The sequence below is a fragment of the Cebus imitator genome, unplaced genomic scaffold (genome assembly GCF_001604975.1).
Source record: "Cebus imitator isolate Cc_AM_T3 unplaced genomic scaffold, Cebus_imitator-1.0 Scaffold11, whole genome shotgun sequence".
NCBI lineage: Eukaryota > Metazoa > Chordata > Mammalia > Primates > Cebidae > Cebus > Cebus imitator.
The window spans coordinates 12,416,622-12,426,976 of record NW_016107326.1 but is presented as its reverse complement, the minus strand read 5'-3'; the positions used below and the strand labels follow the sequence as shown (position 1 = coordinate 12,426,976).

General features: G+C 35.8%; 1 protein-coding gene across 1 annotated transcript in view; it reads right to left on the bottom strand.

Moving 5' to 3' along the window:
- Positions 1 to 399: 399 nt before the first annotated feature.
- Positions 400 to 10,355, bottom strand: part of FRK (fyn related Src family tyrosine kinase) — a 123,097-nt gene continuing 113,141 nt past the window's right edge. The window contains exons 6-8 of the mRNA XM_017497540.2: positions 4,969 to 5,150; positions 3,712 to 3,877; positions 400 to 3,323 (exon numbers count right to left, since the gene is read on the bottom strand). Of these exons, the coding sequence (XP_017353029.1) occupies positions 3,112 to 3,323; positions 3,712 to 3,877; positions 4,969 to 5,150 (560 nt within the window). The 3' untranslated portion in view covers positions 400 to 3,111. The remainder of the gene's footprint in view (positions 3,324 to 3,711; positions 3,878 to 4,968; positions 5,151 to 10,355) is intronic.

Here is a 10,355-nt window from a genome sequence, read left to right as displayed (position 1 = left end):
GGGCTCTGCTTCCTCCAGGAAGCTCTAGCTGGGTGGTGGTATGGCATCCTTCCAATGGCAACAGTTTCCTTTAGGCCACCACAGAGTCCAAAAATTTGGGCCCCTCCTGGTTCATTAGATCCACACAGTCATCAAGCAGACACATGTTGTGAGTAGAAGCTGAGGGTGGGCACAGCCTGATGTTACGCCACAGGCTAGCTCTTTGTTGTCTTTTAAATCTACCCATTGCCACAGCCAGTTTGCAGATTCCTGGTCACTCTGACTTGAACTTTGTTTTTGATGACAAAATATTTGGTTCCACAACTATTCAGAGTCCACCCTGTGTCTCTTTTGATGTTAGGTAACTTAAATCTATTTTCTTATTTCCTTCCTTACCCTCTTTAAAATAACAAGAAAAACTTAATGGAACATTGAATTTTCTCTATTGCAAATTCTTAGGGTTTCTGTCTGAAGAGATTTGAAATACAACATGAAATGATGTACTCACATCCCTCCCTACCACCTCCAAATAACTGAATTACATAAATAAAACATTATAGGAAGAGTGCTTTGCTACAATTTATGGGAAGTAAATTTAAAAAGAGCTGGCTCATTGTAGGAAAATTCAACTTATCTTTTCCCGATCCTTTTATTTAACACAGGGAGAGAAATTTATGGCAGTTTAAAAAAATCTATTACTGTTTCTCATAACTGAATCCATTATTTTTCTCCATGATCCATCAGGTAAAAACAAGAATAATAGATTGCTTTGACGGAAACTTGAACATAAATGTCCCCAAGAATCAAACACAGTAAGTTAAACGGGTTTCAGGTAGTATTAAAACAGGAAAAGATAACCTTCTTTTCATATTTCAAAATCAGATATTACTAAAAAATTTATTATTATTTGCTACTAAAAGGAAACAAACCATATAGCAGCTGAATTTGCACATTGAAATGGGAATATTTCTATTCACTTCTATATGTGCCCAAGAAAAATTAAACATGAAGAAATGATTCCAAAAACAGGAACTATTTTCTTTTCATTTTTGCTAACTGGTTTTTCATAATTTACTCCTTGATTTCATTTGGCTAGATGACTTTAAATAAATAAGTGAAGTTGTTACATACACAATCAACGAATTTAAAAGATTAGTTTTGCTCTTATCTTAGAAATAGTTTCTGTTCATAAAGGAATTAAGGGGTTATATAATCTTTAGCTTCACATGACCCATTTTATTCCAAGGTCGTCAAAGAAGTTTGGGTGTATATGCACACATCTGCCTGGAATAACACACACACACACACACACACACACACACACACACACGTATACATTTAGAGAGAGAGCAAAGACGGAGATGAGGTAATGATGATAGATGGGTGGATAGATAGATAATTCTAACAGTTAATTCATCTCAGGAAATTTTCTCCTTAATGAACACCTCTCCAGCGTCTCATATTCTCTACTTTTATTCAGATAAACCAACCTCCCAACTTATCTCCGAGGAAGGTCACCACATTCCCAGCTTCAGTGTTAGAACTTATTCTAATCCAATCAGCACATAGCATTCACATTAAGTCTATTATTGGTCCATGCCTGGGCACAGTTTGCCTGAACACAAAAATGAAAATAATTTTTAATCCAAGCTGGGGATGGAGATTTCCCATTTTCTCCTGCTAGATGAGAAGAGAATGAAGAACCTCAGTTTTGCCATTGATAGCCAGCTGTTACCCTGCGAAGGAGGGCAATGCTGATGCCAGAGGGAGGCTTGGAAAAGACGTGGGTCTTTGTTGACATCATTGAACTGCTAATGATAATGAGCCTGGAGCCCTCCCTACTTCCTATCTCCCAGTTAAAAGAGTTTACAAATTTAGTTCTTATTTAATCTACTCTGAATTTGAGTTTCTGTGACTGTTCAGATAGGCACCTCTCCTTTAAAGAAAGATAAGAGAATATACAATATCCTCTTTTCTCATGGCTTGTTTCGTTCCTATTGCTTTACCCTGGAAGATCTTTGAAGATATATTTGAGTTTGAAACTGCTTTGAAAAAGTCTACCTAGTCATCTAATGATAGAGAGAATTTAATACATCCCATTGCTTAAAAAAAGCAATACTTTTGCTACAAAGGTTAATGCAAATTTAAGGTGAGTAAAAACCCTCTTATCCTACCAGGCCAAAAAAAAAATTTCATAACCAAGTTCAGATATTATTCCTAGCCTCTAGTTCTGAAATAGAGTTTGTCCTATTTTGTAGTCCATTTAAAACTCTTGTCTGTATGCCAAAGGGTACTTCTTTTTCTTTATTAATTACTCAGATGTCTAGGCCATAGCAATCCTACTGTTCTCTCATTTCTCAGACTTTGCCGACTATTAGATGTTTCTCACATTTCCATAGATAATAACTCATCAGCTTTACAACCTGATTCTCAACATTAAGAGATTAAAACTAATGTATATGACTCTCAGATGACACATACTGAGATATAGAAAAATTCCATCATTTCCTTCTGCAAAATGAAAAAGATTTTAATTCATTTTCTCAACAGCTGCATCTTTTTTTATGCATAGAAAAAAAAACCGTGCAATTACTCCAAGTACAATCAAGTCATTTAACATGGCTTTACCATCATTGTAGTTACAGGATATTTTAAAAGAGAAAAAAAAAATCTCAAAGCACAGGTCCTGCTGTGCAGCAAAGCAATCAAATTCTTTCATAATAACAGCCTGATGGGATTCAGCAATCTGAGGAATAATGAATAACCACTCTAATCAGTAAACAGGAAAATGCTACAACAGTCACTGAGTAAAACCTGACTATCATCTGTTGATTCTCTTGATCGGCATTTCAAACAATAAATAGAAATGTAAGTATCTCTTAAAAAGAAAACTAACTTTGTTTAGCATGCTTAATTTTACCAGGCAGTGAGAAAATTATATATCATCTTGACTGTCCTACAGTGTTGCCCAGTCAATAAAATGCACAAATAATCTTTTATATAATACATGGCCAACTTTATCCCATCACTTCAATTTGTCAAGATAAACTGATTTTGCAGTTGGTTGATAATTTTGTGTGAATTATTTGAATTTGTTTTGCTACTTCATTATTTGATATTCTTCTCCAGTGTTCATCTTATAAAGTTATTTGCATCTGAATACGAAGATTCTGTTTCAAAATAGTCCTCAAGTTTCCAATGCAATGTCTCAAATGTAGGTCGTTCCTTAGGCTCTGCATTCCAGCACTCCAACATGATGTTGTAAAACTTCTGTGGACAGTTGGATGGTTGCGGAAGTCTGTAGTTTTGAGCCAGCACCTGAATTACCTGGGCACCTGTCATACCTAGAAAATACAGAATGGAACCAACAAAAAACGAGCTAAAGATCAGAGTCTTAAACTTATAGCCACTTATATTCTAGGTTACTAAGTAAGTCAATTTCCTTGACAAAGCTTTGAGGTCTGCCATCCCCTTCCTAGGTTAAACAGATTAAACTAAATCCTGCAGCAAGTGATGTCTGTAAGACTGCAATTCAATAGCAAAGGAGAGGGAAGCAATAAACCACCTCATTAATGCAAATTACCATCATCAAATTTTATCTATCAAGCTCCCGCAGATACATGGTATGGTCAGCCTCATAAGTCTGCCCTCTAAGTCTGGGCAAAGCAGTTAAAGTCACACCTAAGTAAGTGACCTGCAGCAGAAAGGCCCACTTCAGAATTAATTACTCACCACTATAAGGCATTTTGCCATAAGTAATGATTTCATAAAGAAGGATTCCAAATGACCACACATCGGACTTAATGCTGAATTTATTAGTACGAATGGCTTCGGGTGCAGTCCACTTCACCGGCAGTTTTATTTCGTGTTTGGATTCATAGATGTCTTCATTGTCTACCTGTTAATGCATTAAGGAATCAAGCCAAGGCAGGAGGGCGGGCAGGTGGGGAAAAAAAAAATAATAATTTTTTTTAAAAAGGAATCAAGCCAAGTTAAAGCAATTTTTTTTGTTACCCTCATTAATCTATAATCTGCTTCACATTAAAATTTAGAGAGAAAAGATTCAAAAATCAGCTTAGATCAGTTGACAATTACAGTAGCAAATTCTGAATCTGGCATACAAGACTGTTAAATATGTGGGAAGTCATTAGTAAAATATTATTTGAGAGCCTACTATGTGTCACGAATAGCACTGAAAGAAATATTCTACTACATTTGGATAATGAATACATGATGATTCTGGCTTCACATCTGGTCTTGAACAAAAAAAAAAAAGGAAGCAAAGTCTATTGTCACTGACTTTGATAATTACTGTATAACGACTTGCTAATAATGAAAAGTAGGATCCAAGTGATTAAAATTAATCTATCAACTCACTGGGGTACTAATTAATTTACAAAAAGAAAAAAATGATGAATTCATAAAGATTAAAAAGGAATCATTATTTGTTGCTTCATGCCCTTACACCCATATTTTTAGGGTACAATATGGAAATTTAAAACTAATTTAAGAGAAAAACACTTAATATAATGTCTCCTATATATTATCTTTCAGACTGAGATAAAAATGAAGGAATTTTAAAGCCAATGATTGCTGAAGAATTCTGACAGCATCGAAATTGGTCTGGCACACAGTGAGTAACAGTGGTTAGGATAACACTGTACAAAGTCTGTTGCTTTTGTAAAGGAAATAGAGGCAAACAGAGGTGACTGGTACTAACTGAAAAACAGATCATTAATTCAACTATGAACTTAATTACATACTTTCCAATCTGGTTGGACATTGTTTTCTCTATTTTTTTCTTCTCCTTAGTAAAGAAATAGGAATGTGTAGGTAGTTTGTCTTTAAGATCTTGGACTATTGAACTGGTCTACGGACTACAGAACTTGGAGAAACATTGTTTTAAAGAAGAACAGTGTGTCTATTGGTCTACTAACTGTTAGCCTTTGGGCCTATTACAAAAAGTAAATAAAACAAAATTAAATCCACCTTAAAAACTCTGGCAAGTCCAAAATCTGCTACTTTGTAGATATTATGTTCACCAACGAGGACATTTCTGGCAGCCAGATCTCTGTGAATGTAGTTCTGAGACTCCAGATAGGCCATTCCAGAGGCAACCTGTGCCGCTATGTCTACCTGTTGAGTCAGATGGATTTTTGACCCAGCATCATCTGAGCAATAGGAGAAAGGTAAGAGATTTACTTTAGAGAACATTTGAACTATTAAAATGAATTTTGAGAATTTCATATCAATGAGTTATCAGGGAGATTAAGTAGAATGGCACTGATCTGTTGAGCAAAATATATATATAAACACAACTTAATTTGCTGTGAAAGGTTAATAAGGAAACAATTTTTTCAGAGTCCAAACATATTCCAAGGCCCTCCCTTCCTTGAATGAGTATTACAAGTAACAAGTTATCATACGATCCAAACATGGCTACAATTATCTGAGAGTCTGGCTGTTTTGCCTTTTTTCTTTTTTAAAAAATTTATTTATCTTTTAAGTTCAGGGATACATTTCAAGTTTTGTTATATAGGTAAACTTGTGTCATGGGGGTTTATTGCACAGATTATTTCGTCATCCAGGTATAAAGTCTAGTACCCATTAGTTATTTTTCCTGATCCTCTCCCACCTCCCCACTTTCATCCTCTCATAAGACCAAGTATGTGCTGCTCCCCCTTATGTTGGTGAACACAGTTCCCACTTATCAGTGAGAACCTAGGGGATTTGGTTTTCTGTTCCTGCATTAGTTTGCAAAGGATAATGACCTCCCCCTGCATCCATGTTGCTGCAAAGGACATGATCTCATTTTTTATGGCTGCGTACTATTCCATGGTGTATCCATACTACATTTTCTTTATCCAGTCTACCATTGATGGGCATTTAGGTTAATTCCATGTCTTTATATTGTCTTTGCTGCAATTAACATAATGTGCATGTGTCTTTATGATAAAACAATTTATATTCCTTTGGGCCTATATCCAGTAACAGGATTCCTAGGTCAAATAGTAGTTCTGCTTTTAGATATTTAAGGAATCACTGCACTGTCTTCCACAATGGTTGAACTAATGTATACTCCTACCAAGAGTATATAATCATTCCTTTCTTTCCACAGCCTTGCCAGCATCTGCTATTTTTTGACTTTTTAATAAAGGCCATTCTGGGTGGTGTGAGATAGTATCTCATTGCGGTTTTGATTTGCATTTGTCTAATAATCAGTGCTGCTGAGCTTTTTTTCACATGATTCCAACACCACATGTCACTGACTTATTTCTTCATGGAAATTTTATTTAACTCATACTGAATGTCTTTCAAGTATTGCATACTTTGTTTTAGTCATTGACCCTATAAAACAATATTAACTTTTATGACTGAGCCAATTAAAATTTCTCATTCTTCCATCATATTGTTTTTAAAAACTAGCTCACTAACACAAATGAAGGATTATCCATAGTTATTAAGTATATATATTACATTTGTACCACCAAGCCTGATACATTATTTTATTTCTCTGCCTTAGCCTGTTATTCTTAGAATACGTTGCTCATCTCTCTGGGAATAAGTATACTTTCAATAGGCAAACTTTCTCCTAATGCTCATTCTTTATAACTAAGTATAAAAAAATTTATATAGTACAATCAGTTAGATTATTAGTAGAGGGAGGTCAGTACTATTTTGTGGTGATGACTCATTTGTATTTGTATTTGAGTTACCTATTTTATATTTGTACGTAAAATAATACTGACTCCTTCTACTTTGAAATGGGGTAAGTCATCCGCGGGTAGGATTTAGCTGCCATACTGTTGACAGATGTTTTCATATGCCTGGAGAATTAAAAGAATTTCACATCAACTTAAACTAATATTATTTTTACATAACACTGTCTGAATAAGCTGAATAGTACATAAAGTCCATTAGACTCATGTCAAAAGCTTAGACACAAGTCCTGACTTGAAAGGCAGCTATATGGAGCACAGGGATCAGGAGACCTAGCTTGAAGTTAGAGGACCACACTTTAAATCAAGGCTATGCCTGATATTTCTTTGTGACCTTAGGCAAGCAGCTCAACATTCCTATGACTTAGTTTCCTCATCTGTACAGCAATAATAGTAACTACTTTATGGTATTTGTTGTTAAAATGAGAATTAAAATGCAACAAAACCTGCAACTTTCTAAGCTAGAGATACATATGAATTGCCTATGTGGAAATGACTGAAGGAAGGCAAGCTATGGGTCTGAAACTCAGGGAAGAATATGCAGCAAGAGCTATAGATTTAACAGTCATAAGTTATAACTGGGTGATAAAACAGTAAAAATGGGTGAGATTGCTAGGAAGTGACAGCGAAACACCAATATTGAGGGTGGGCAGAGGAAGATAAACCTACAAGAAAATCGTGAAGAATCAGCCAGAAGAATAAGAGAAGAAAACCACTAGAGAAACTTGTAACAAATCAAAGGTTTTGATAAAGAGAAAATGCCATTACAGTCAAATTCTACAAGTAAGTCCATGAAGAAAAGGACTAAGACATTTGTCAAATATAATAACAGAGTCTCTGGTGATCTTGGAGATAGGAAGACGAATTTGACTGGAGATCAGGTATAAGGATTTGGGGGCTAAATGGGAGATGAGGACATGGAGACAGAATGAGGAGGTGGCAAATTCCAAAACCCTAATCAAGAGAGAAGACGAGAAGGTTCTGGTAGAGATAAACATAATGCAATAAGAAAGCAATTATCATAAAATTTGGGACAGTGAGGGGTTTTAATTGATAAACTATTCAGGGGGGTTCTGGGGTGCTGGCCGCATTCTAATGCTTGCTTGGGTCAGTGACTGAATGGTTGCTTATTTGTTTGCTTTATAATTACATGTTAAATTATAGTGTATGATTATGTGTTTTCTACATATATACTACTTTTTAATAAAAATGAAATAAACAGGGTCAAATGAATTTTTCAGGGGAAAGACTTAAGCAATGTGTATGCGTGTGTGTGTTTGTACATATATTTATTTTTTTAAGGCAAATAGCATATCTCAGTAAGATGTGAGGTGAAACTAACTGCTTACCAATTCTTTTGTCCTTTCTTTTTTCCCTGGGCACACACAGAAAACTACATTTCCCATCTTCCCTTTTAGTTAAGTTGAGCCCTGTCACTAGTTCTGGGCAATGCACTATGTGCAGAAATGATGTACATCACTTATAAGCCTGGCTGTTAAAATCTCCCACATCTTTATGGCTAGAGGGATGCATTTCAAAATGGTAGAGTCACATGAGTCTAAATCCCTGTGTTACCCTTTAGAGAAAGCCACCTAGCAGAGCAGTCTGGCCCATATCAAAAAAAATGTCTATTGTTATTAAGTCATAGAGAGTTTTGAATTCTATGTTATAGCAGCTGATATTATTCACTCTAAAACAAGACGTGAGCATGAATATAAATTATGACTTAGTATGCAGCAAAATGGCAAAACATTGCTGCAATGATGACCAAAATAGCTAGGCCTTTTGATATCAAATTCACTCTATGAGAAAAGAAATGTATGGAAATTAAGACAAGCTGGTTACTAACAGTAAGTTACATGGTATCTTCTAAATTGATTCCCAGCTATTTGTACCTCCTTATATTCAAGCCCTTGTGATAGCCTCTTCTATTGAGTGTGGCCTGGACCTAGTCACTCATTCAACAACAGAATATGGCAGAAATAGTGGGGTATCACTTCAAAGATTATAGTATAAGAGACTGTGACTTTGCCTTACAGATAATCTCCACCCTGTTGTCCTCTCGCTTGCTCACTCTAATAAAGCAAGATGCTATGTTGCAAGCTGCCCAATGGAAAGGTCCCTGTAGCAAGAAGCAAAGGGCATCTTGCAATCAACAACCAGAAAGGAACTGATTTCCTCAGTCCAACAGCCCATGAGGAAACGACTCCTGCCAAGAGTTACATCACTGAGTTTGGAACTGGATTCACCGCCATTAGAGCCTTCTGATGACTGGGTACTTGCCAACACTCCACTGCAGCCTTCTAAGAGGCCCTGAATTAGGAGACCCAGCTAAGCTACATTTAGATTCTAACCACAGAAGCTCTGAATTAATAAACATTTGTTGCTTTAAGCCACTAAGTTTTGTGGCAATATTTTGTGCAGCAATAGACAACTAATACAGATTGATGTTACAGAGATAACATCAGTGCTATGAATATAGTTAAAAGCATGAACTATGAAGCCAAACTTCCGCCTTGGATGAGTTACTTAATCTCTCCATACCTGTTTCTTCAACTGTGAAGTGGGACTCTTTTTGTATATTATTAGTGTATAGGTACGTTTGTGATTTTTACACATTGATTTTGTATTCTGAGACTTTGCTAAAGTTGCTTATCAGCTTAAGAAGATTTTGGGCTGAGATGACGGAGTTTCCTAAATATACATTCACGTTATCTACAAAGAGAGATAATTTGACTTCCTCTCTTCCTATTTGAATACAGTTTATTTGTTTCTCTTGCTTTAATGCCCTGGGTAGAACTTCCAATTCTAGGTTGAATAGGAGTGGTGAGGGAGGCATCCTTGTCTTGTGCCAGTTTCCAATGGGAATGTTTCCAGCTTTTGCCCATTCAGTATGATATTGGCTGTGGGTTTGTCATAAACAACTGTTATTACCTTGAGATAGGTTCCATCAATACTTAGTTGATTGAGTGTTAAAGACCTCTGCAAGGAGAACTACAAACCACTGCTTAAGGAAATAAAATAGGACACGAACAATTGGAAAAACATTCCATGCTCATGGATAGGAAGATTCAATATCATGAAAATGGCCATACTGCCCAAAGTAATTTATAGATTCAATGCTATCCTCATCAAGCTACCATTGACTTTCTACACAGAATTAGAAAAAAACTACTTTAAATTTCACATGGAACAAAAAAATAGCCCATATAGCCAAGATAATCTTAAGCAAAAAGAACAAAGCTGGAGGCATCACACTACCCAACTTCAAACTATACTACAAGGCCACAGTAACCAAACAGCATGGTACTGGTACCAAAATGAATATATAGACAAATGGAACAGAGCAGAGGCCTCAGAAATAACACCACACATCTACAACCATCTGCTTTCAGAAATCTGATAAAAACAAGCAATGGGGAAAGGGTTCCCTATGTAACAAATGGTATTGGGAAAATTAGCTAGCTGTATGCAGAAAACTGAAACTGGACCTCTTCCTTACACCTTATACAAAAATTAACTCAAGATGGATTAAAGACTTAAATGTAAGACATAAAACCACAAAAACCCTAGAAGAAAACCTATGCAATACCATCAGGACATAGGCATGGGCAAAGATTTCATGACTAAAAACACCAAAAGCAATGGCAACAAATG